The 26709-nt window shown below is 38.3% G+C and overlaps 1 protein-coding gene across 3 annotated transcripts in view; it reads left to right on the top strand.

Annotated features, from left to right (window-relative positions):
• The first annotated feature begins 1363 nt into the window (after nucleotides 1-1363).
• The window catches only part of RPS6KC1 (ribosomal protein S6 kinase C1), a 232740-nt gene continuing 207394 nt past the window's right edge, over nucleotides 1364-26709 (top strand). Inside the window, exon 1 of one of the 3 annotated variants that reach the window (XM_032637882.1) lies at nucleotides 1364-1606. In XM_032637882.1, coding sequence (XP_032493773.1) covers nucleotides 1502-1606 — 105 coding nt within the window. In that variant the 5' untranslated portion in view covers nucleotides 1364-1501. The other 2 variants (XM_032637891.1, XM_032637899.1) reach the window with 2 other exon arrangements.

Below are 26709 nucleotides of genomic sequence, written 5' to 3'. Positions count from 1 at the left end.
TAGCATGATGTCTGGCATTTAGTAGGTGGTGAATTCAGGTTTAATGAATGAATGATAGATAGATTTAGGCATACATGGGATGAGAATAAGGAGCCAGTGATAAGGAATAGATTAAAGGTACAGAGAGCAGAGTTGGGATGTCATCGATGGAACAATATCTTTAGGTCTGCCAATGAGGATGGATATCAGGGCACAGGAAGAGTGATTAGTCCTGAAAAACGAGGTAGGGATATGTCTGTATAGAAATGTGTCAAGATGGAGGGGTTGGTACACAGAACTTTTTTCCTCCTGTAAAGCAGGAGGGGCCAAAGGGTAGGGAGGCAAGATGTAGAGGAATAGAGAGTTGAGGAGAATGGCAAATGCTTGGAATGAATGTTATGGGGGAAAGAGAAAATCTTGATCGAAGTAAGGTAGAATAATTGCCAAGCAGTGGATAGCAAGGAATTGAGATAGGAAACTCTATCTTCCTAGTAGCTTTCTGAGGTCAGGTGATTCCCACCCACTCCCCAACCCGACCTCCCCAGCCAGACACAGATTCCAGCTTTTAGAACATGAAGGGATGACATTTAAAACTGATATAGGGCTGTGTCAACTAAAAAATACGCACAATGTGAGAATAATGAGTTTCAGTTTTATTCAGGGACCGCTTTGAGTACTATAGCTCAGGAGACAGCCTCTCAGATAGCTCTGAGAAACTGCTCCAAAGAGGTAAGGGAGGAGCCAGGTTATATATGATTTTTTTTTTTTGCTGGGAAAAACATGAAGTCAAGCATCAAAAGATTACTGCTAATCACACAGAACAGCTATCTCAAGTTAATGATTTCAGTGCTTTTCTATGTATGGAAAGGTGCAAGAACCTGTGAAAATTTCCCTTGGATATGCATCTTAACTATCTAAGGGTTAGTATACCCAAAGCAGGGAATACGTCCTAATTTTCCCCAGCTTAAATTCCCCGCAGGGCCTACTGTCAGTGGGCTACTGCAGTGGGTCGCAACTTAATCCTTGTAAAACTCTAACAGGCAGGCTCTATTTTTTTTTTTTTTTTAACATTTGGGAGCTTGCTGTGGTGGTATAAAGACATATGCGCAGGTGGACGGGATTTGTCTTAGAAAGAAGGAAGAGTTACGTCAGGGAGAGAGTTCAGGTGTTGTGGGTATTTAAACCGATGGTTCGTCAGTAGGGAAGGAAAGAAGATGCTAGGCTCGGGTAACCCTCCATCCCGTTACAGGCAGTTCTACTGCCTGATTCCAGCCCATTTGCCTGGGTCAGGCCCTAATTAAGGTCCGTATCTCAGGTGGAACCACTTCTTCCCCAGAATTGGCGCCCCGGCCTGACCCGGAAGCTTTCCCGCCAACCCGGAAGCAGAGCCCTGCGGCGGAGGCGCCGCAGCCGAGCTACCGCCCCCTCGCCGCCTGGCCACTACTTAGAAAATCCGGGCCGCGGCGGTGTCGGGTTGCACTGATGGTCCCCGGCAAGCGGCGGCGGCAGAGGCGGCGGGAGGATGACCTCTCCCCGAGAGCGGGGTGCCGACCTGGCCCGTTTCTACACTGTCACCGAGCCCCAGCGACACCCGAGGGGCTACACGGTGTATAAGGTCACCGCCCGGGTGAGTGCAGTTGTCTGGGTGGGGTAAGAGTCTGAATTGGGACGAGAGACGGGTGTGGACCCTGGTGTGGGGATGCCTGACATCGGTTCAGAGCCGAGGGTGGGACTGGCTGCGCCTAGTGCCGGGACAAGCGTCCGAGGTGAGGACTTAAGGAAGGATGGGGTGGGGGCAGAGCGTGGGATGCCCCGGACAACCCTGGAAACGGTCGCGGTAGTGTCCCCATTCCAGGGTGGGGCAAACGTTGGTCATTTTAAATTGATGATTCAGCCCCATCCCACTTGGACTTTCTCTTCTGAGGCTGAAATTTGCAGAAGTGGTTTTGCTTGCCTCCGAGGGATAATGCAGGTTAAAAAAAATGTTAAATTTATGTACAATTTGATTTACGTAAAAGAAGATATTTCTTCCCTTGACCTTTTATACAGCTTCAGGGTTGCACTGAGGAAGATAAACTCTTGGGAAGTATGTAAGTGGTAGGGCCACCATCGTTAGACCTCTGTATCTATGTCTTTCTGCCTCTGAGTTTTTCATGGTTTTCAGTAGGAGACATGAGAAATTCTGCTGACGGTGTCTTGTGTGAGTTGTCTTGAGGGCACATTTAAAAGTTGTGAGGCTCCTTTACATCAACGAATTGATCCAGTTTTTAGTACCCACTTTGTTCATGTTTCATTGCTCTTGCCTTGAGTTTTAGAGAGAGTTTGCGTCTCCCTTGGAAAATAATAGTAATAACGTTAAATATGAGTATTAAATATAAAATAAGAATATTAAAATTAAATATCTGTATACATGTGTGTAGTAGGAATGTATGTGTATATTAGGCATGTTTTACACATCACCCAATTTAGTACTAATTTTAATAATGAGGAAACTAAGGTTCAAGAGAGTGTTGTGGCTTGCCCAGCTTCACGTTGCATGGTGGTAGCACAAATGGGGTTTGAGATCAGTTCTGTTTAACTCCAAGTTGTATAAAATGTTAAGAATTAACTTTATCATTATCATTAATTGTTAAAACGGGTTCGTGCCCCGGTCCGGGAGGATCCCGCGTGCCGTGGAGCGGCTGGGCCTGTGAGCCATGGCCGCTGGGCCTGTGCGTCTGGAGCCTGTGCTCCGCGGCGAGAGAGGCCGCGGCGGTGGGAGGCCCGCGTACCACAAAAAAAAAAAAAAAAAAAAGAGAGAGAGGTATAGATAGCAGTAATGGTACAATATACATTTGGGAGATGTAGTAATCTTGGGTGATAGCTTAGGAAGTGGGCTTTCAGAAGAACCTTAAAGGTTAAATAGGTTTAGATGAGCAGAGTTTGGGGCATGGGAATGGCACATGCCTTATGGAAATGGTGCACAATTCAGACAAGTGTGAGAGGATGAGATGAGCAAATTTGTGTAAATATAAAAAGACCAGGCCTGGTTATTGCAGAGGGCTGTACCAAGAATAGAGAGAAATTTGTTACTCCCTGTTTGCAAGTAAGGTTGCTGTATAGGTGGGGTGTTAGTTTCAGGTTAAGAAAAAATTTTAAGATTAAGGGGGCTCTTATTATACCACTCTTGAAACCTTTCTAGTCTTTGGGACCTTCAAAAATCTAGACTTGGTTTCCTGACATAGTTTGTGGAATTAGAACAATCTTCAACATACGTAATGTTCCCCTCACAGCACCCTGTTTATCTCTTATTATAACACTTATCACAGTTATATTGTATTAATCTTTTTACATGTCTATGTCTCTTAGTAGATTTAGAGCAGGTCTCTATCGTTGATATTTGTTTCCTTTTATATCTCCTAAGGCAGTGGGGCACAGAATGCCTAAAAAAATATTGTTGAACGTTTTCCTCTCTATTTCTTCTCTAAACACACCCAATAAATGTTTAGTTTCAGGCACTACGTGCTCCTAGGGATACAAGGCTGAATAAAGTGTGGACCTTCCTTTCAAGGATACTCCTAGTAGAAAAGGGTTTACTGGACTTAAAGAAGTATAGTACAGGGTAGAAAGTGTTAAATGCCATAAGAGACTACAGAAAAGGGCTATGGGATTTTAGAAGACAGAGAGATTGCTTCTGGCCCAAGGGATCAGGGAACATGTACCAATTAAGATAGGTGGTGAGAGATGGGAAGGATCTAGATGGGTGGGATAAATGGAAGTGGGCATCGTAGGTAGAAGGGTAGGTAGCAGGAATAGAGCCCATTAAGGCCTGAAGGTGTGAATGTGTGTGGAACTTTAATAGGAAACACTGAGTATGATTATTACTGGTATTCTTAATTTACAAAAGGAAAGGTTAACCTAATTGAGATCTTAAATATCTTAAGCTGTGAACTAATTTATATGACAGCATAAATTAGAAGATAAAGTAGCACATTGCCTGTTCTAACCAAATCCATATAATATGTATGCTACGTATTGCTTTGGTTGTTTAACTGGAAATTGCTTACGCTGCCTTTTTTTCTCCTTGGAAATATTTACGTCACTTATTACTTATTGTACAGATTTTGTTTTCTAATTTTAAGGATTGAGGGTTAATACTGGTATATACTTAAAAGACAACCACAGTATTATAAAATAAGTAAAATATTTGTTATTTTTTGAGACTTAAGGAGAAAAACAGCTTAACTCAGGAGAATTAATCAGGTAAGTAGTGCTCCCCTGAGATAACTTCATAAGATAAAAATGTCTTCTTTATGTTTCCTATTACTGACTGACTTCTAGCTTTAAGGAACAATCTCTGTATTCTTGATCCTTGCAGGGTTCTTTATGTAGGAGTAGAATTAGAATCGTGCGGAGTACCATTGCTAAATTTTGAGTAGCATAAGAGCTGTTTCATGTTCTTAAATCTCCTTTATACTTTTTTTTTTTTCCCCTCAATTCTCTGGAACCTGTCAGGCTTAGATAACCTTATGGCCAGTTACAAGCTTGCTAATGGATTTCCTAGTTAAACTCTGTGTTGCTTATGAATTTTCAACTAGAATAAGTACTTCTGTTCAGGATTGGAAAGTTCTCTTGTAGAATTCCATTGATTCTTTAGTTAAAGGAGACACAGATATGAAAGAACCATTAGCAGTGTTTTTGGTTGTGTCATCATGCTAAGTTTACAAAATTCTCATAATATAGATTTCTCAACAATATTAAGTGAATGGTAATTCTTGCCTGTATTCTTTCCATGAATATAGAAAGAAAAAGGTATGTTTTTATTTTTAAAAGATGGTTTGCCTTATGACTTTATGTTGTTTATATTGAGACGTAATTTATATACGGTAAAATTCACCAATTTTAAGTGTATAGTTTGTTTAGTTTTGACAAATGTCTATAATTGTGTAACCACCACAGACATCACTGCAGGAGTTCCCTCTTGCTCCTTTGCAGTCAGTCCGCTCTCCCCACCCCCTGTCCCTAGGCAACCACTAGTCAGTTTTCTGTCGTTGTAGATTAGGCTGTATTTTCTAGAATGTTATATAAAAGGAATCATATACAGTGCTTTTTTGGGGTGGGGAGGGATCCAACTTCTTTAACTCAGTATGATTACTTGAGATTCATCTATGTTGTGTATTTTTTTAAAATAAATTTATTTTTTATTTATTTACTTTTGGCTGCGTTGGGTCTTTGTTGCTGCGGGCTTTCTCTAGTTGCGGCGAGCCGGGGCTACTCTTTGTTGCGGTGCTCAGGCTTCTCACTGCCGTGGCTTCTCTTGCTGAGGAGCACGGGCTCTAGGTGCGCAGGCTTCAGTAGTTGTGGCTTGCGGGCTCTAGAGCACAGGCTCAGTAGTGGCGCACGGGCTTAGTTGCTCCGTGGCATGTGGGATCTTCCCGGACCAGGGCTCGAACCCGTGTCCCCTGCCTTGGCAGGCGGATTCTTAATCACTCCGGCATCAGGGAAGTCCCGTATGTTGCGTATTTTTATTCTCTTTTATTGCTGACCAGTATTCCCTTGTATGGTTATACTACAATTAATCCATCCACCTGTTGATGGACATTTGGGTTGTTTCCAGTTTTTGGCTGTTAATACAGCTATTATGAACATGTATATACAAGTCTCTGTACAAATGTGGGCTTTTATTTCTCTTAATAGCGCACAGCCTTGTTTACTATACCTTTATACTAAGTTGAAATCTGGTAGTCTTAGTCCTCTTTCTTTTTCTTTCTCAAAATTGTTTTGGCTATTCTAGATTGTTTGCATTTTCATAAAAAGTTTGGAGACAGCTTGTCAAGTTCTACAAACATGCCTACCCAGAATTTGATTGGGATTACATTGAGAATGTAGATCAATTTCAGAAGAATCGATATCTTTAAACAGTATTGAATCTTCTGATCCATGAGCGCACATCTTCCATGTATTTAGCTCTTTAATTTGAACCATATTTTCTAGTTTTCAGTGTGCAGGTCTTGCACATACTTAAAGTAATTTGGGTTTGTTTTCAAACTGTGAGAATTACATGTCTTTATTTTACATAGCTAATGTTTACTGAGTATTAATAGCAGACACTTCTGTGGTGCTTTCTATGAGTCAAGCTCTATTCTAAGCACTTTATATAAATTAGCACATTTTTCATAGCAGCCTGATGAGCAGCTGCAATTATTATTCTCACTTTATTGTGAGAAAATTGAAGCACAGACAGGTTAAGTAACTTGCCTAGGGTCACACAACTAGCAAATTATGGAGTCTAGATTTGAACCCTGGTAGACTGGGTTTTTAATCCCAGTGCTGTGCTGAATACCTAAACATATTTCGTTAGAGGCTGTGGCTGTACTGTAGCTTGGCAAAAGTGATAGATGCAAGTATACTACAGTGATTAGGATGATGTGAACAAAGGGGAGCAAGGAATGAATAGAAGTACTCAGCTTGACTCGAATCTGAAAGCTGCCATTTCCAAAGCTTCATATTCAGGCACTATTTGTATTGCTTAGAGGGAACCTGCTTTCAGTTCCTGAGCACATTCTTGTATGGCCTGCTTGTGCTTGGGAAGATAATTATTTGTAGTTTTCTAAGTATGCTGGTACCCTGCATTCTTCCATACCTCTCTGTTAGATGCTGTTTCCTCTGTCTGGAATGCTCTTTCCTTTTGTCTTGGCAGTCCCTGTTCATCTGAAGTGTTAGGTCCTGCCTTGTGTTCTACAGGAAGCCTTTTTGAATTTTATTTCCTTTATTTGTAATTTCTATTTGGGCCTCCCCATCACCACCACCTCCCCCACACATATAAATCTGCCCTTATAATATGATCATCACCATTAATTATACAGTTGTACAAAACCAGAATCAGGAATTTAAACGTTTCCTTTTTTTTCCCCACAACTCACACACACACACTGTATTTTATTTTTACAAGAGATAAATAAACTGACACCAAGCATTGTAAATGGATGACCACAACAAAAGCAACAATGATTGCATTTACCAAACACGAGACACACTCATACTATGTCATAACATTGACATTCAGTCCAGTAATCCTCCACTGTAACAGTTCCTTTACTTTGCAGTGAAAACTGATTTGTATATTTTTTGCCTCTGAGTCCTTGTGGGTTTTTTTTTATTCAAACAAAAAGTCACAAAAATTATAATCATCCTCATCAGTTCACTCCATGTAATTAATTTTTTTTCGTCTTGATCTTTTGTTAGCACTTTTATTAATTCATTAGTTTTCTATTAGAGTTCTGAAAATGCTTATTCATTCAGTTAAGCAGTATAGTCAGTTACCAGAAACCTGTACTTGTCAGAGTCTTTTCCATGAATTCCTTGAAGATGAAACCCTTTTATAGGAAAATTTTGGCGAAAGCATCAGAGTACATCCAGAACAGTCTGTAAATGACAAAAGACTTAAAAATGACCATGGTTAAAGATTTGATGAAAGTTCATAATAATGCAATTGACAAGGAAATTTAGTTATTTCTGAGATATACATTTTAAAGTAATAACTAGAATTATGACTTATAACATTATACCAGAACATATAAGATTTTTAGAAATTTCAAGTAATGTCTGAAACATTTATATTAACATATTTCCATACAAATAACCCAAAGAAAGTTTAGTATTAGTTGTTTTTTTGTTTGTTTTTTTATATTGCATGTTCTTATTAGTCATCAATTTTATACACATCAGTGTATACATGTCAATCCCAATCGCCCAATTCAGTACACCATCCTCCGCACCCCACCGCGGTTTTACCCCCTTGGTGTCCATACGTTTGTTCTCTACATCTGTGTCTCAACTTCTGCCCTGCAAACTGGTTCATCTTTACCATTTTTCTAGGTTCCACATACCTGCATTAATATACGATACTTGTTTTTCTCTTTCTGACTTACTTCACTCTGTATGACAGTCTCTAGATCCATCCACGTCTCAACAAATGACTCAATTTCGTTCATTTTTATGGCTGAGTAGTATTCCATTGTATATATGTACCACAACTTCTTCATCCATTCATCTGTCGATGGGCATTTAGGTTGTTTCCATGACCTGGCTATTGTAAATAGTGCTGCAATGAACATTGGGGTGCATGTGTCTTTTTGAATTCTGCTTTTCTCTGGGTATATGCACAGTAATGGGATTGCTGGGTCATATGGTAATTCTATTTTTAGGTTTTTAAGGAACCTCCATACTGTTCTTCATAGTGGCTGTATCAATTTACATTCCCACCAGCAGTGCAAGAGGGTTCCCTTTTCTCCACACCCTCTCCAGCATTTGTTGTTTGTAGATTTTCTGATGATGCCCATTCTAACTGGTGTGAGGTGATACCTCATTGTAGTTTTGATTTGCATTTCTCTAATAATTACTGATATTGAGCAGCTTTTCATGTGTTTCTTGACCATCTGTATGTCTTCTTTGGAGAAATGTCTATTTAGGTCTTCTGCCCATATTTGGATTGGGTTGTGTGTTTCTTTGATATTGAGCTGCATGAGCTGTTTGTATATTTTGGAGATTAATCCTTTGTCCATTGATTCATTTGCAAATATTTTCTCCCATTCTGAGGGTTGTCTTTTCGTCTTGTTTATGGTTTCCTTTGCTGTGCAAAAGCTTTGAAGTTTCATTAGGTCCCACTTGTTTATTTTTATTTCCATTACTCTAGGAGGTGGATCAAAAAAGATCTTGATGTGATTTATGTCAAAGAGTGTTCTGCCTATGTTTTCCTCTAAGAGTTTTATAGTGTCCAGCCTTACATTTAGGTCTCTAATCCATATTGAATTTATTTTTGTGTATGGTGTTAGGGAGTGTTCTAATTTCATTCTTTCATTTTTTTTTTTTTTTTTTTTTTGCGGTACGCGGGCCTGTCACTGCTGTGGCCTCTCCCGTTGCGGAGCACAGACTCCAGACGCGCAGGATCAGCGGCCATGGCTCACGGACTCAGCCGCTCCGCGGCATGTGGGATCCTCCCGGACCGGGGCATGAACCCGTGTCCCCTGAATCGGCAGGCGGACTCTCAACCACTGCGCCACCAGGGAAGCCCTAATTTCATTCTTTTACATGTAGCTGTCCAGTTCTCCCAGCACCACTTATTGAAGAGGCTGTCTTTTCTCCATTGTATATCTTTGCCTCCTTTGTCATAGATTAGTTGACCATAGGTGCGTGGGTTTATTGCTGTGCTTTCTGTCTTCTTCCATTGAACTCTGTTTCTGTTTTTGTGCCAGTACCATATTGTCTTGATTATTGTAGCTTTGTAGTATAGTCTGAAGTCAGGGAGTCTGATTCCTCCAGCTCCGTTTTTTTCCCTCAAGACTGCTTTGGCTATTCGGGGTCTTTCGTGTCTCCATGCAAATATTAAGATGACTTGTTCTAGTTCCGTAAAAAATGCCATTGGTAATTTGTTAGGGATTGCATTGAATCTGTAGATTGCTTTGGGAGGTATAGTCATTTTCATAATATTGTTTCTTCCCATCCAAGAACATGGTATATCTCTCCATCTGTTGGTATCATCTTTAATTTCTTTCATCAGTGTCTTATAGTTTTCTGCATACAGGTCTTTTGTTTCCCTAAGTAGGTTTATTCCTAGGTATTGTATTGTTTTTGTTGCAGTGGTAAATGGGAGTGTTTCCTTAATTTCTCTTTCAGATTTTTCATCATTAGTGTATAGGAATGCAAGAGATCTCTGTGCATTAATTTTGTATCCTGCAACTTTACCAAATTCATTGATAGCTCTAGTAGTTTCCTGGTGGCATTTTTAGGATTCTCTATGTATAGTATCATGTCACCTGCAAACAGTGACAGTTTTACTTCTTCTTTTCTAAGTTGTATTCCTTTTATTTCTCTTTCTTCTCTGATTGCTGTGGCTAGGACTTCCAAAACTATGTTGAATAATAGTGGTGAGAGTGGACATCCTTGTCTCATTCCTGATCTTAGAGGAAATGCTTTCAGTTTTTCACCATTGAGAATGTTGTTTGCTGTGGGTTTGTCGTATATGGCCTTTATTATGTTGAGGTAGGTTCTCTCTATTCCCACTTTCTGGAGAGTTTTTATCATAAATCGGTGTTGAATTTTGTGAAAAGCTTTTTCTACATCTATTGAGATTATCATATGGTTTTTATTCTTCAATTTGTTAATATGGTGTATCACATTGATTGATGTGCATATATTGAAGAATCCTTGCATCCCTGGGATAAATCCTACTTAGTCATGGTGTATGATCCTTTTAATGTATTGTTGGATTCTGTTTGCTATTATTTTGTTGAGGATTTTTGCATCTATATTCATCAGTGATATTCTGTAATTCTGTTTTTTTGTAGTATCTTTGTCTGGTTTGGTGTCAGGGTGATGGTGGCTTCACAGAATGAGTTTGGGAGTGTCCCTTCCTCTGCAGTTCTTTGGAAGAGTTTGAGAAGGATGGGTGTTAGCCCTTCTCTAAATGTTTGATAGAATTCACCTGTGAAGCCATCTGGTCCTGGACTTTTATTTTTGGAAGATTTTTAATCACAGTTTCAATTTCATTACTTGTGATTGGTCTGTTCATATATTCTGTTTCTTCCTGGTTCAGTCTTGGAAGGTTATATCTTTCTAAGAATTTGTCCATTTCTTCCAGGTTGTCCATTTTTTTTTTTTTTTTTTAAATTTCATTTATTTATTTATTTATTTATTTTTGGCTGTGTTGGCTCTTCGTTTCTGTGCGAGGGCTCTCCCTAATTGCGGCAAGTGGGGGCCACTCCTCATCGCGGTGCGCGGGCCTCTCACTATCGTGGCCTCTCCCGTTGCACAGCACAGGCTCCAGACGCGCAGGCTCAGCAATTGTGACTCACGGGGCCAGTTGCTCTGCGGCATGTGGGATCCTCCCAGACCAGGGCTCGAACCCGTGGCCTCTGCATTGGCAGGTGGATTCTTAACCACTGCGCCACCAGGGAAGCCCCAGGTTGTCCATTTTATTGGCATAGAGTTGCTTGTAGTAGTCTCTTAGGATGCTTTGTATTTCTGCGGTGTCTGTTGTAACTTCTCCTTTTTCATTTCTAATTTTATTGATTTGAGTCCTCTCCCTGTTTTTCTTGATGAGTCTGGCTAATGATTTATCAATATTGTTTATCTTCTCAAAGAACCAGCTTTTAGTTTTATTGATGTTTGCTACTGTTTTCTTTGTTTCTATTTCATTTACTTCTGCTCCGATCTTTATGATTGTTTTCCTTCTGCTAACTTTGGGTTTTGTTTGTTCTTCTTTCTCTAGTTCCTTTAGTTGTAAGGTTAGATTGTTTACTTGAGATTTTTCTTGTTTCTTTAGGTAGGCTTGCATAGCTATAAACTTCCGTCTTAGAACTGCTTTTGGTGCATCCCACAGGTTTTGGATTGTCGCGTTTTCATTGTCATTTGTCTGTAGGTATTTTTTGATTTCCTCTTTGATTTCTTCAGTGATCTGTTGTTTATTTAGTAACGTATTGTCTAGCCTCCATGTGTTTGTGTGTTTTATGTTTTTTTCCCTGTAATTCATTTCTAATCTCATAGCATTGTGGTCAGAAAAGATGCTTGATATGATTTCAATTTTCTTAAATTGACTGTGGGTTGATCTGCGACCCAAGATGTGATCTATCTTGGAGAATATTCCGTGCGCACTTGAGAAGAAAGTGTAATCTGCTGTTTTTGGATGGAATGTCCTATAAATAGCAGTTAAATCTATCTGGTCTGTTGTGTCATTTACAGCTTCTGTTTCCTTATTTATTTTCATTTTGGATGATCTCTCCATTGGTGTAAGTGAGGTGTTAAAGTCCCCCACTATTCTTGTGTTACTGTCGATTTCCTCTTTTATAGCTGTTAGCAGTTGCCTTGTGTACTGAGGTGCTCTTATGTTGGGTGCATATATATTTATAATTGTTATATCTTCTTCTTGGTTTGATCCCATGATCATTATGTATAGTCCTTCCTTGTCTCTTGTAACGATCTTTATTTTAAATTCTATTTTATCTGATATAAGTATAGCTACTCCAGCTTTCTTTTGATTTCCATTTGCGTGGAATATCTTTTTCCATCCCCTCACTTGCAGTCTGTATGTGTCCCTAGGTCTGAAGTGGGTCTCTTGTAGACAGCATATATATGGGTCTTGTTTTTGTATCCATTCAGTTAGCCTGTGTCTTTTGGTTGGAGCATTTAATCCATTCACGTTTAAAGTAATTATCGATATGTATGTTCCTGTGACTGTTTCCTTAATTGTTTTGGGTTTGTTTTTGTAGATCCTTTTCTTCTCTTCTGTTTCCCACTTAGAGAAGTTCCTTTAGCATTTGCTGTAGAGCTGGTTTGGTGGTGCTGAATTCTCTTAGCTTTTGCTTGTCTGTAAAGCTTTTGATTTCTACAGGAAGCCTTTCTTAAGTGTGGAACTCTGTGTATTGTATATTCCTCCATTAAAGCCTGTATCATATTGTGCTTTTTTGCCTCCCCCTCTGAGAGCAAACTCTTGTCTTTTTAACTTTGTGTTCTTGGTGCCTAGCACAGAGCCTGCACCATAGTAGGGATTTGAGAGAAGGCTGGAAAGAGGCAATATTTTCCTTTGTGTTACTTTTTAAGTTAACAAACAGTAGAATTGACTTTTTTATTGTATAAGTCTATGAATCTTTACACATGAATAGATTCATATATTCTCTACCATAATCAGGAAACATAACAGTTCCATCAGCCTTAAAAACTCCCTCTGCTTTCCCTGTTTTACACTCTTCTCCCCACACCTTAGTCCCTGGCACCCCTTAGTTCACTGATCCACTCTCTACCACTATAATTTTGTCTTTTTGAGAATGTCTTAGAAAGAGAATCATAGAGTATTTAACCTACTGAGACCATCTTTTGCCCATTTTTTCAGTGGGTAGTTTGTTTTCTCACTGTTGAGTTTTGAGAGTTCTTCTTTTGTTCTGAATATAATTTTTTGTCAGATATGTGGTTTGTAAATATTTTCTCCCAGTGTGTAGCTTATCTTTTCATTCTCTTAACAGTGTCTTTCACAAAGGAAAAATTTTTATTGATAATTTTGGTGAAGTCTAGTTTATCATATTTTTCTTTTATGGAAGAAAAATGGGCTTTTAGTGTCATATCTAAAATCTCTTTATTGACATCAGGTTTTAAAAGCTGTAAACCTTTCCTGTTTTCATCTTGTTTATTGACAACTTACATGCTCAGTTATGAAGATTTTAATATTAAGGATTTTTACATTAACTTTAACATTAAGGATTTTTACTTTCCTTGAACTTTGATTGGAAAATAGTTTACCGGAGAGTAGTGCTATAATAATTGGTAAAATTTGAAGTGAGAAAAGCAACTTTAGGAAACATTTATTGAGTATACAAAGGTAACTTGCTGTGATAGTTTCTTTTATTCTCCTTTAGATTTTGAGATTTTAATAATGTAGAAAGTATTTCTTACTTTCAACATATTACTTTCATAAGAATTTATTAGAAAGTTGAATGTCTAAAATTTTTCCCATTGACTTATCTATCTTATCTGGAGTTCTTTTACTCCAGAGTACTAAAAAAATATTGTAAAATATCTAATTATGGTTTGTGCAGCTGATGCTTCTTGATTCCTGACTACCTGGCTGGCAAGTGATTAACTAGCCCAAATATTCCTGCCAACCAGTGACCCCTGCAGCTCTGCAGGGAAAAGAGAGAGAGGAGCTGAGATGCAGGTGATGGAGTGGGAGGGAGGTTGAGTTTGGTAAATGGATGCTTGCCTATGTGAGCTGGACGCTTTGAGATACCTGTTCTTCTTGCCAGAGTTTGTGTGTGTATATGAAATGCAGTTTAAAGGTGTCAGTATATTTATATGAAAGTATGGATTTTATGAAAGTGAAATGTCTAAAAGTCAGGATTGCATGCATTACACTGATGGATGTACCATTTAGTTAACCTAATCACAGTGGGAAATGTTCAGTATAGTGTAGCCTTACATTTCTGTATATCTTATTTTTTCTCTTCCACATTTGGAAAGTCTCTTTTTTTTTTTGACATGCTTTTTAAAATATTCTTTTCCATTATGGCTTATCACAGGATATTGAATATAGTTCCCTATAATATACAGTAGGACCTTTTTGTTTATGCATCCTATATGTACTAGTTTGCGTCTGCTAATCCCAGACTCCCAGTCCTTCTCTCCCTCACCTCCCTTGCCCTTGGCAACCACAAGTCTGTTCTCTCTGTCTGTGAGTCTGTTTCTGTTTTGTAGGTAGGTTAGTTTGTGTGCCATATTTTAGATTCCATATATAAGTGATATCACATGGTATTTGTCTTTCTCTTTCTGACTTATTTTATTTAGTATGATAATCTCCAGTTGCATCAATGTTGCTGCAACTGGCATTGTTTTGTTCTTTTTTATGGCTGAGTAATATTCCATTGTATATATATATACCACATCTTCTTTATCCATTCCTCTGTTGGTAGACATTTAGGTTGCTTCCATGTCCTGGCTATTGTAAATAGTGCTGCACTGAACATTGGGGTGCATGTATCTTTTTGAATTATGGTTTTCTCTGGGTATATGCCCAGGAATGGGATTGCTGGATCATATGCTAGTTCTATTTTTAGTTTTCTTTTTTTTAATGTTTATTTATTTTCTTATTAGTCATCCATTTTATACATATTAGTGTATATATGTCAATCCTAATCTCCCAATTCACCCCACCACAACCCCCACCCCCGCTGCTTCCCCCCTTGGTGTCCATACGTTCTCTACTTCTGTGTCTCAATTTCTGCTCTGCAAACCAGTTCATCTGTACCATTTTCTAGGTTCCACATATATGCGTTAATATACGATATTTGTTTTTCTCTTTCTGACTTACTTCACTCTGTATGACAGTCTCTAGATGCATCCACATCTTAACAAATGACCCAATTTTGTTCCTTTTTATGGCTGAGTAATATTCCATTGTATGTATGTACCACAACTTCTTCATCTGTTTGTCTGTCGATGGGCATTTAGGTTGCTTCCATGACCTGGCTATTGTAAATAGTGCTGCAGTGAACATTGGGGTGCATGTGTCTTTTGGAATTATGGTTTTCTCTGGGTATATGCCCACTAGTGGGACTGCTGGGTCATATGGTAATTCTATTTTTAGTTTTTTAAGGAACCTTCATACTGTTCTCCATAGTGGCTGTATCAATTTACATTCCTACCAACAGTGCAAGAGGGTTCCCTTTTCTCCACACCCTCTCCAGCATTTGTTGTTTGTAGATTTTCTGATGATGCCCATTCTAACTGGTGTGAGGTGATAGCTCATTGTAGTTTTGATCTGCATTTCTCTAATAATTAGTGATGTTGAGCAGCTTTTTATCTGCTTCTTGGCCATCTGTATGTCTTCTACGGAGAAATGTCTATTTAGGTCTTCTGCCCATTTTTCAATTGGGTTGTTTGTTTCTTTAGTATTGAGCTGCATGAGCTGTTTATATATTTTGGAGATTAATCCTTTGTCCTATGATTCATTTGCAAGTATTTTCTCTTATTCTGAGGGTTGTCTTTCCTTTGCTGTGCAAAAGCTTTGAAGTTTCATTAGGTCCTACTTGTTTATTTTTGTTTTTATTTCCATTACTCTAGGAGGTGGATCAAAAAAGATCTTGATGTGATTTATGTCAAAGAGTGTTCTGCCTATGTTTTCCTCTGAGACTTTTATAGTGCCCGGTCTTACATTTATGTCTCTAATCCATATTGAATTTATTTTTGTGTATGGTGTTAGGGAGTGTTCTAATTTCATTCTTTGACATGTAGCTGTCAAGTTTTCCCAGCACCACTTATTGAAGAGACTGTCTTTTCTCCATTGTATATCTTTGCCTCCTTTGTCATAGCATAGTTGACCATAGGTACGTGGGTTTATCTCTGGGCTTTCTATCCTGTTCCATTGATCTATATTTCTGTTTTTGTGCCAGTTCCATATTGTCTTGATTGTCTGTAGCTTTGTAGTATAGTCTGAAGTCAGGAGTCTGATTCCTCCAGCTCCATTTTTTCCCCTCAAGAGAGCTTTGGCTATTCGGGATCTTTTGTGTCTCCATACAGATTTTAAGATTTTTTGTTGTAGTTCTGTAAAAAATGCCGTTGATAATTTGATAGGGATTGCGTTGAATCTGTAGATTGCTTTGGGTAGTATAGTCATTTTCACAATATTGATTCTTCCAATCCAAGAACATGGTATATCTTTCCATCTGTTGGTATCATCATCTTTAATTTCTTTCATCAGTGTCTTATAGTTTTCTGCATACAGGTCTTTTGTCTCCCTAGGTAGGTTTATTCCTAGGTATTTTATTCTTTTTGTTGCAATGGTAAAGGGAGTGTTTCCTTAATTTCTGTTTCAGATTTTTCATCATTAGTGTATAGGAGTGCAAGAGATCTCTGTGCATTAATTTTGTATCCTGCAACTTTACCAAATTCATTGATTAGCTCTAGTAGTTTTCTGGTGGCATCTTTAGGATTCTCTATGTATACTATCATGTCATCTGCAAACAGTGACAGTTTTACTTTTTCTTTTTCAATTTGTATTCCTTTTATTTCTTTCTCTTCTCTGATTGCCATGGCTAGGACTTCCAAAACTATGTTGAATAATAGTGGTGAGAGTGGTCCTTTTCTTGTTCCTGCTTTTAGAGGAAATGCTTTCAGTTTTTCACCATTGAGAATGATGTTTGCTGTGGGTTTGTCATATATGGCCTTTATTATGTTGAGGCAAGTTCCCTCTATGCCCATTTTCTGGAGAGTTTTTATGATAAGTGGGTATTGAATTTTGTCAATTTTGTCAGCGTCTGTTGAGATGATCATATGGTTTTTATTTTTCAGTTTGTTAATATGGTGTATCACACTGAGTGATTTGTGTATATTGAAGAATCCTTGCATCTCTGGGATAAATCCCATTTGATCATGGTGTATGAGCCTTTTAATGTGTTGTTGGATTCTGTTTTTTTTTTTTTTTTTTTGGGGGGTAGATATGCGGGCCTCTCACTGTTGTGACCTCTCCCATTGCGGAGCACAGGCTCCGGATGCGCAGGCCCAGTGGCCATGGCTCATGGGCCTAGCCGCTCCGTGGCATGTGGGATCTTCCCGGACCGGGGAAGGAACCCGTGTGCCCTGCATTGGCAGGCGGACTCTCAACCACTGCGCCACCAGGGAAGCCCTTGTCGAGGATTTTTGTATCAATATTCATCAGTTATATTGTTCTGTAATTATCTTTCTTTGTAGTATCTTTGTCTGGTTTTTGTATCAGGGTGATGGTGGCCTCATAGAATGAGTTTGGGAGTTTTCCTTCCTCCGCAGTTCTTTGGAAGAGTTTGAGAAGGATGGGTGTTAGCTCTTCTCTAAATGTTTGATAGAATTCACCTGTGAAGCCATCTGGTCCTGGACTTTTCTTTTTTGGAAGATTTTAAATCACAGTTTCAATTTCATTACTTGTGATTGGTCTGTTCATATATTCTGTTTCTTCCTGGTTCAGTCTTAGAAGGTTATACGTTTCTAAGAATTTGTCCATTTCTTCCAGGTTGTTCATTTTATTGGCATAGAGTTGCTTGTAATAGTCTCTTAGGATGCTTTGTATTTCTGTGGTGTCTGTTGTAACTTCTCCTTTTTCATTTCTAATTTTATTGATTTTAATGCTCTCCCTCTTTTTCTTGATGAGTCTCGCTAATGGTTTATCAATATTGTTTATCTTATCAAAGAAGCAGCTTTTAGTTTTATTGGTCTTTGCTATTGTTTTCTGTGTTTCTATTTCTGCTCTGATCTTTATGATTTCTTTCTTCTAACTTTGGGTTTTGTTTGTTCTTCTTTCTCTAGTTCCTTTAGTTATAAGGTTAGATTGTTTATTTGAGATTTTTCTTGTTTATTGAGGTAGGCTTGTATAGCTATAAACTTCCCTCTTAGAACTGGTTTTGCTGCATCCCATAGGTTTTGGATGATCATGTTTTCATTGTCGTTTGTCTTTAGAAATTTTTGATTTCCTCTTTGATTTCTTCAGTGATCTCTTGGTTATTTAGTAATGTTTTGTTTAGCCTCCATGTGTTTGTGTTCTTTACGTTTTTTCCCCTGTAATTAATTTCTAATCTCATAGCGTTGTGGTTAGAAAAGATGCTTGATATGATTTCAGTTTTCCTAAATTTACTGAGGCTTGATTTGGGACCCATGATGTGATCTATCCTGGAGAGTGTTCCATTTGCACTTGAGAGGAAAGTGTAATCTGTTTTTGGAATCTCCTATAAATATCAATTAAATCTATCTGGTCTATTGTGTCTTTTAAAGCTTGTGTTTCCTTATTTATTTTCTGTTTGGATGATCTGTCCATTGGTGTAAGTGAGGTGTTAAAGTCCCCCACTATTATTGTGTTACTGTCCATTTCCTCTTTTAGAGCTGTTAGCAGTTGCCTTATGTATTGAGGTGCTCCTATGTTGGGTGCATATATGTTTATAATTGTTTTATCTTCTTCTTGGATTGATCCCTCGATCATTACGTAGTGTCCTTTCTGGCTCGTGTGACATTCTTTATTTTAAAGTGTATTTTATCTCATATGAGTATTGCTACTCCAGACTTCTTTTGATTTCCATTTGCATTGAATGTCTTTTTTCATCCCCTCACTTTCAGTCTGTATGTGTCCCTAGGTCTGAAGTGGGTCTCTTGTAGATAGCATATATATGGGGCTTGTTTTTGTATCCATTCAGCAAGCTTGTGTCTTTTGGTTGGAGCATTTAATCCATTCACATTTAAGGTAATTAACGATATGTATGTTCCTATGACTATTTTCTTAAGTGTTTTGGGTTTGTTTTTGTAGGTCCTTTTCTTCTCTTGTGTTTCTCACTTAGAGAAGTTCCTTTAGCATTTGTTTTAGAGCTGGTTTGGTGGTGCTGAATTCTCTTAGCTGTTGCTTGTCTGTAAAACTTTGGATTTCTCCATCGAACCTGAATGAGATCCTTGCTGGGTAGAGTAATCTTGGTTGTAGTTTCTTCCCTTTCATCACTTTATTATGCCATTCCCTTCTGGCTTGTGGAGTTTCTGTTGAGAAATCAGCTGTTAACCTTATGGGAGTTCCCTTATATGTTATTTGTCATTTTTCCCTTGCTGCTTTCAATAATTTTTCTTTGTCTTTACTTTTTGCCAATTTGATTACTATGTGTCTTGGCGTGTTTCTCCTTGGGTTTATTCTGTATGGGACTCTCTGCGCTTCCTGGACTTGGGTGCATATTTCCTTTCCCATGTGAGGGAAGTTTTCAAGTATAATCTCTTCAGATATTTTCTCAGGTTGTTTCTCTCTCTGTACTCCTTCTGGGAATCCTATAATGCGAATGTTGTTGCATTTAATGTTGTCCCAGAGGTCTCTTAGGCTGTCTTCATTTCTTTTCATCCTTTTTTTTTATTCTGTTCCTCAGCAGTGAATTCCACCATTGTGTCTTCCAGGTCACTTATCCGTTCTTCTGCCTTAGTTATTCTGCTATTGATTCCTTCCAGTGTATTTTTCATTTCAGTTATTTTATTGTTCATCTCTGTTTGTTCTTTAATTATTCTACGTCTTTGTTAAACATTTTTTGTATCTTCTCCATCTTTGCCTCCATTCTCTTTCCCCGAGGTCCTGGATCATCTTCACTATCATTATTCTGAATCCTTTTTCTGGAAGATTGCCTATCTCTACTTCATTTAGTTGTTTTTCTGGGGTTTTATCTTGTTCCTTCATCTGGTACATAGCCCTTTGCCTTTTCATCTTATCTGTCTTTCTGTGAATGTGGTTTTTGTTCCACAGGCTGCAGGATTGTAGTTTTTCTTGCTTCTGCTGTTTGCTCTCTGGTCAATGAGGCTATCTAAGAGGCTTGTGGAAGTTTCCTCTATTTTTATATTTTTAAGGATCCTCCATATTGTTCTCCACAGTGGCTGTATCAATTTACATTCCCACCAACATGGTAAGAGGGTTTCATTTTCTCTGTACCCTCTCCAGCATTTGTTATTTGTAGACTTTTTACTGATGGACATTCTGACTGGTGTGAGGTGGTACCTCATTATAGTTTTGATTTACATTCCTCTAATAATTAATGATGTTGAGCATCTTTTCACGTGCTCACTGGCCATTTGTATGTCCTCTTTGGAGAAATGTCTATTAAGGTCTTTTTGCCCATTTTTCGACTGGGTTGTTTGTTCTTTTTGTTGTTGAGTTGTATGAGCTGTTTGTATATTTTGGAGATTAAGCCCTTGTCTGTCACATCATTTGCAAATATTTTCCCCCATTCTGTGGGTTATCTTTTAATTTTTTTCATGGTTTCTTTTGCTGTGCAAAAGTTTGATTAGGTCCCATTTGTTTATTTTTGTTTTTATTTTTATTGCCTTGGGAGACTGACCTAAGAAAACATTGGTACAATTTATGTCAGAGAATGTTTTGCCTGTGCTGTCTTCTAGGAGTTCTGTGGTGTCAGGTCTTATGTTTAAATCTTCAAGCCATTTTGAGTTTGTTTTTTGCATGGTGTGAGGTTTATTTTGGTTTATGTCGTGCATGTTCTGACTTCATTGATTTACATGCAGCTGGCCAACTTTCCCAGCACCACTTGCTGAAGAGAGTGTCTTTTTCCCATTTTATATTCTTGCCTCCTTTGTCAAAGATTAATTAGCCATAGGTATGTGGGTTTATTTCTGGGCTGTCTGGTTTTTTCCATTGATCCATATGTCTGTTTTTGTACCAGTACCACACTATTTTGATTACTGTAGCTTTGTAGTATTGTCTGAAGTCTGGAAGAGTTATGCCTCCTGCTTTGTTTATTTTTTTCCTCAGGATTGCTTTGGCAATTCTGGGTCTTCTATGGTTCCATATAAATTTTTGGATTATTTGTTCTAGTTCTGTGAAAAATGTCTTGGGTATTTTGATAGGGATCACATTAAATCTGTAGATTGCTTTGGGTAGCATTGCCATTTTAACAATATTAATTTTTCCAATCCAAGAGCATTGGATATCTTTCCATTTCTTTGAATCCTCTTTAATTTACTTCATTAATGTTTTATAGTTCTGAAGTATGTCTTTCACCGCCTTGGTCAGGTTTATTCCTAGGTTTGGAAAGTTATATCTTTGAGAAACGAAAAGTGTGGGCATGTCTCTCTTTTTTCATTGTGTTTGATTATTTGTATCTTGACACTTAGGTTTTTTTTTCCAATATGTTACTTTTGTTAATATTTTATCCTCCTAGATCTGCTTTTACCCTAAACTAGCCGCTGAATAGTAATAGTGAAGTGGCCATCAGAAGACTTGATTATAATAAATTGCTCATAAAAGTAGCTTTTTAAAATTTATATTTAACTGATTTCCATTTGTTTCTAAAGGGACTTATTTTGTGATCATTTTTGGTAGGAAATACAATAGCTAGATTTGAATAAATTTTGTAGTTTTATTTTTCAGTTGCTATCTCTTAATCTTATGAAGAAGACAATTCTTTTGTGTATGTCTGAGTTAAGAGGTTGATTTCAAATCATTCTTATGAGTTATTATGATAATAATTAGATAAAAGAGTGCCTTTCACTTGACTTTTAAGGAAACTAGGTAAAACTTATTAAGAAGTAGATAAAGTAAGTTAGCACTGGAAAGGATTTAGAGGACCTAATGACAGCATGGTTTGTTGTTTATTATGGGCCTTAGCTAGGCCAAGCCACAACATTCATTCATTTTTTTTTTTTTTTTTTTTTAAAGATGGGCAAGAAGACTTATTTTACGGTCGCTTTTCTTTGGTTTATTACTCAACTGGCAAGAAAGCAGTTTATAGCTAGTGCTAGAGCTGGTATTCAGACTCTCTTTTTTGATCCTTCTGACCTGCCAAAGTGCTTCTTCAATGTCTATTTTTTGGTTTACTTGCATTTCTTTGTGAAGGACAAATGGGTTTACCTAACAGGCATTAGGAGTATTACTTGGAATTTTAATCTCTAGGAGGGTAGATCTGTTATGTCCTGGAAAGAGCACTTTGTTGGGAATCACAGAGTTGTGAGATCCAGTCCTATCTGTTACTGATTAATCTGATTAGTATTAGTATGCTAATATATGCTTTTGGTCCTTGGTTATCTCATTGTACCAGACAAGATTGTCTTGTTGATCGAATGAAATAAAGTATTTAATTTCTTAGCACAGCGAGAGAGAGTTAACCTTCACTGTGAGCCCTTATTTGTTTTCCTAAATTCAGAACTTGTCATTGGCATTAACCGAGGCAGATGGACTACAAACGTTGCAGTAACATTTCCCAACTGTGTTTCAAATTTCAGTAGGTGTTGCACTAAATAAATCAAATAATAATAAATAAACAACCTATGATAAAACTAAAAATTTGAGTGGATAAATGACCTTGGGGAATACTATATATTTTCCTTTTGGAGATTTACTAGGCATAATAGTGTGTTACAGGCCTTGAGAAATTCTGCTGTAAAAAAAAAAAGGTTTTTTTTTAAAACAAAGGTAAACTGAGTTGACCATTAAGCCTCCTTTGAGAGCACCGATTATTAAAGAATATCCGTATTCCGTGGTAGCATGGCTTTTGAAGCACAGCTTTAGCACAATAATTTGCAGGATGACTTGGTGATATAATTCTCTATAGCAAAAGGCTCTTCAAGATACGTGTAGTACTTACTGAGCCAGTGGTAGCTAACGCTTGCAGTGGAAATTTATGAACTTTAAATGAAAACAATCACTGCTTTAAATTCTAACTTTTGTGAAATTATAGGCTGAATTCTATGACAAAACGTTGAAATTCTCCTAGAAAAAAATTACTAAATGCTAGCAACCTATATCAGGGTGAAATTACAGTATTTTTGTTTTGGAATTGATATTACTTGTTGAGATAATTGCTAATATAGTTGTAAAAGTTATAGAAATCTTGGTCTGAGGGCTCAGTTTTGTTCATTTTCAGTATGATGATATTTTTCTTCAGATTCTGATTTGATATTCTTATTTTTTGTCAATTTGGCAGTCCCACTGAAGAGAATTATTTAGTTAGAAAGAGTTACTACTACTAAAGGACATTTGGGCTTAACTCATGTTATCCTAATACATTTGTGTTTTTGGTTTTCATTTCAGAGGACACATTGTTAACTCATTTAAGTGAGATTACACACGTGGGAATACCGAATCTTTATAGTGGGATACCAAGTGGTTGAACTTGGTAATGTATTTGGCAAATGATTATATTTTTATAATGTGATGTAGGAGTCAGACCCAGTGTTTTCACCACTGTGCTTCAGTACCTAGCAGCAGAGTAGGCACTGATATTTGTTGAATGAGTAAGAGAATAAATAAAACCTAATAGTGAAGGGTGTTGTGGAAGTAAGTAAAGTTAGTTATTGCGAAAAATACTGCAGATGAACGGACGGATGCAGTAGAGTACCACAGAAAGAGCACTGAACCAGGAGTCAGACTCTCCCGAGTTCTCATTCCAATCTGAAGGTGAATAGCCATGTGACCTTGCACAAGTTTCTGGATCTCTTCCTTGTGGGTAAAAGGAGGACTCACAATAACCACTTCTGCCTAATTCATAGGTTGCTGAGAGAGTAACGTGAAACACTGATATATCAATAAAATGCTTTGCAAATGCAAATGTACAAAGTCGAGGTCCCCCCCCCCCCCCGCCCCGCCACATGCCTAGCACAGTGCCTTGAACAGTATTAGCATGGATATGGACTTTCTCTCTTAATACTAAAAAAGAGGCTAAGAAGCAGAGTTAGACTGATTCTTGGAGTGATTACAGAGTAATCACTCTGAGGGTAGAGTGAGGAAGAAGGGTAGAAGGAGGAAGAAGAACCTACAAAAAGAGAAGCAAAAAAACCAAAGAGGAAAGAGGAGAATCAGGCCCTCTACTTTCCAGACATGATTTTCACTAAGCTTTGTTTATGTTGTTTGGGAAAAGGATAATTAATGCTCAGGAAATAGCTTTTGACTTAATTTTCTGAACTATGCCTAAGTAAATTTTCCCCCTTTCATATGAGACGTATGTGAGGGTGAAGAGAAGTTCCATTTGGGAGCTTAAAAATTAAAGACCTTTGGGACTTCCCTGGTGGTCCAGTGGTTAAGAATCCACCTTCCAGTGCAGGGGATGCAGGTTCGATCCCTGGTCGGGGAACTAAGATCCCACATGCCGCGGGGCAACTAAGCCCGCATGCTGCAACTACTGAGCATGTGAGCCATGACTAGATAGCGCATGTGCCGCAATTACAGAGCCCACGTGCTCTGGAGCCCATGCGCCACACCTGAGCCGGCGTGCCACAACTAGAGAAAAGCCCCTGCACTGCAATGAAGAGCCTTCATGCCACAGTGAAAGATCCCGTATGTTGCAACAAAGATCCCATGTGCTGCAACTAAGACCCAACACAGCCAAAAATAAAGTAAATACATAAATAAATATTAAAAAATAATTTAAGACCTTCACTTAGGTAGTTTGAGTACTTAGGCTTTGATTTTCTGTAATAACCATGAGTAACTTACTGTGAAAACATTGAAGGTCTTAAGTCACTAAACTGTTCTTGTCTGCTTCTGGGATGCCACTGTGGTCTGGACAAGGAGAATTCAGTGAGCATTCAGTATCATGGGAAGCACCTAGGGTGAAGCACTTCTTACTCTGTTGCTTAGCACACTACAGTCTTGCACACCACCAGACTGTGAGCTCTGGGAGGTGTGAAGGCGGGGACTTTCCTTTTGCTCACCATCGTAGCCCCAGCACACAGCAGAAGTATGTGAGCCAGTAAGAGTGTGGATGAGGAATCGTAATCAGATTGGTTATTTCTGATGAAATGGTTTTAAAATTGTGGATATCATTAGGGGATTACTAATGTATTTTGCTTATTGCAGTACACATATATTTGATTTCTATAATGGCTTACCGGAGGAAAATCTAAAATGTGATACTTCTGATACATACACCAAACCAGGAAATAATTTCTTTTGTCACAAAAAGATCATTTGCATGTGTAAAAAAAGATTATTTAAAATAGCAAGGTACTTTAGTATATTTATAAAATGATTGAGTTGTAAATTAAGGAAATTAGTAAAATTTCAGAAAGGTACATCTTAGAATGTAAGGAACAGCTGAATAAATCTTATTGCCAGTGATCATATGTTGATTATTTTTGGTGGGTGGATATTAGTGGATTGATTATCTCTAACTTTCTTCTCGTTACCACATTTTACAAAAATATAAGAAAAAATTATAGGAGGCAAAATTAAATCATTTAATTATGTGAAACACACCATACTTTTGGAAGGGTGTGTGTGTTTCCAAAAACTTTTGGAAAGTTTTTTCGGGGAGGGTTGGAATTTGAAAGTAATAGCTAAAATCCAGTATTTGAATAATCTATGGTTGTTAGTTACCTTTCTAACCTCTTACTTTAAATCTGTGTTGTTTAGTATGGTAGCCATTAGCCGTATGTGGCTACTTTTATTTAAAATTTAATTTAAATGAAATAAAATTAAAAATTAAGTTGTTCACTTGCAGTAGCCATATTTCAAGTGCCAGTAGCCACACAGAAGCATGTGGCCAGAAGCATGTGGCCAGAGCCACACAGAAGCATGTGGCCAGAGCCACACAGAAGCATGTTGAACAGTGCAGATAGGGAACATTTCCTTCCATCATCAGACAAAGTACTATTGGACAGCACTGTTCTAAATTAATGAAAATTGCTAAGAGATTTCACCAAATTTTATATCCTGAAAATTGGAGAATAGAGTGGCAAGAAATTGAAAACCTTTTCTGTTGGCATTCTTTTTTTAAAATTTATTTATTTATAAATTTATTTATTTATTTATTTTGGGCTGTGTTGGGTCTTCATTGCTGTGCACGGGGTTTCTCTTGTTGCAGCGAGTGGGGGTACTCTTTGTTGCGGTGCGTGGGCTTCTCATTGTGGTGGCTTCTCTTGTTGTGGAGCACGGGCTCTAGGCGTGTGGGCTTCAGTAGTTGTGGCACGCAGGCTCAGTAGTTGCAGCTCACAGGCTGTAGAGCACAGGCTCAGTAGTTGTGGCGCACGGTCTTAGTTGCTTCGTGGCATGTGGGATCTTCCCGGACCAGGGTTCGAATCTGTGTCCCCTGCATTGGCAGGCAGATTCTTAACCACTCTGCCACCAGGGAAGTCCCTCTGTTAGCATTCTTGTGTTAAATTCTCTAGTAAGAGAGAGAGGGAGATGACTTTTTTTTTTTTTTTTTTTTTTTTTTTTTGGCGTTATGCGGGCCTCTCACTGTTGTGGCCTCTCCCGTTGGGGAGCACAGGCTCCGGACACGCAGGCTCAGCGGCCATGGCTCACAGGCCCAGCCACTCCGCGGCATGTGGGATCTTCCCGGACCGGGGCACGAACCCATGTCCCCTGCATCGGCAGGCGGACTCTCAACCCCTGCGGGAGATGACTTTTTAATCATGGAGTTCTTGCTCTGTTCGTATTTGATGTCAATTACAGCCAGGCCAGGCAGGGACTATTATCCCCATTTTACAGAGGAGATCAAACCTAGGGAGTATTATCCTCATTTTACAGAGGAGACCAAACCTGTAAGTGGAGCAACTATAATTTGAACCCAGGTTTGTCTGACTTTAAATAGTATACTTTTTGTTTTGGACCTCAGGAGTAGTGTTGAGTTGATTGTAATCTCCCAGTTCATTGTCACCAGTCATCAAGGACTTTTTTCCTCTCATCCACAGGCAACCATTTTAATATGTTTGATGTATCTTTTTGTTTGTGTCTGCAAAATACATACTGTAGCATCAAATTCATGATTTTTATGTTTG

The sequence above is a fragment of the Phocoena sinus genome, chromosome 1 (assembly GCF_008692025.1).
Source record: "Phocoena sinus isolate mPhoSin1 chromosome 1, mPhoSin1.pri, whole genome shotgun sequence".
In the NCBI taxonomy this organism is placed as follows: Eukaryota; Metazoa; Chordata; class Mammalia; order Artiodactyla; family Phocoenidae; genus Phocoena; species Phocoena sinus.
The sequence above is the reverse complement of the archived record's forward strand: the minus strand, read 5'-3'. Positions and strand labels throughout refer to the sequence as shown.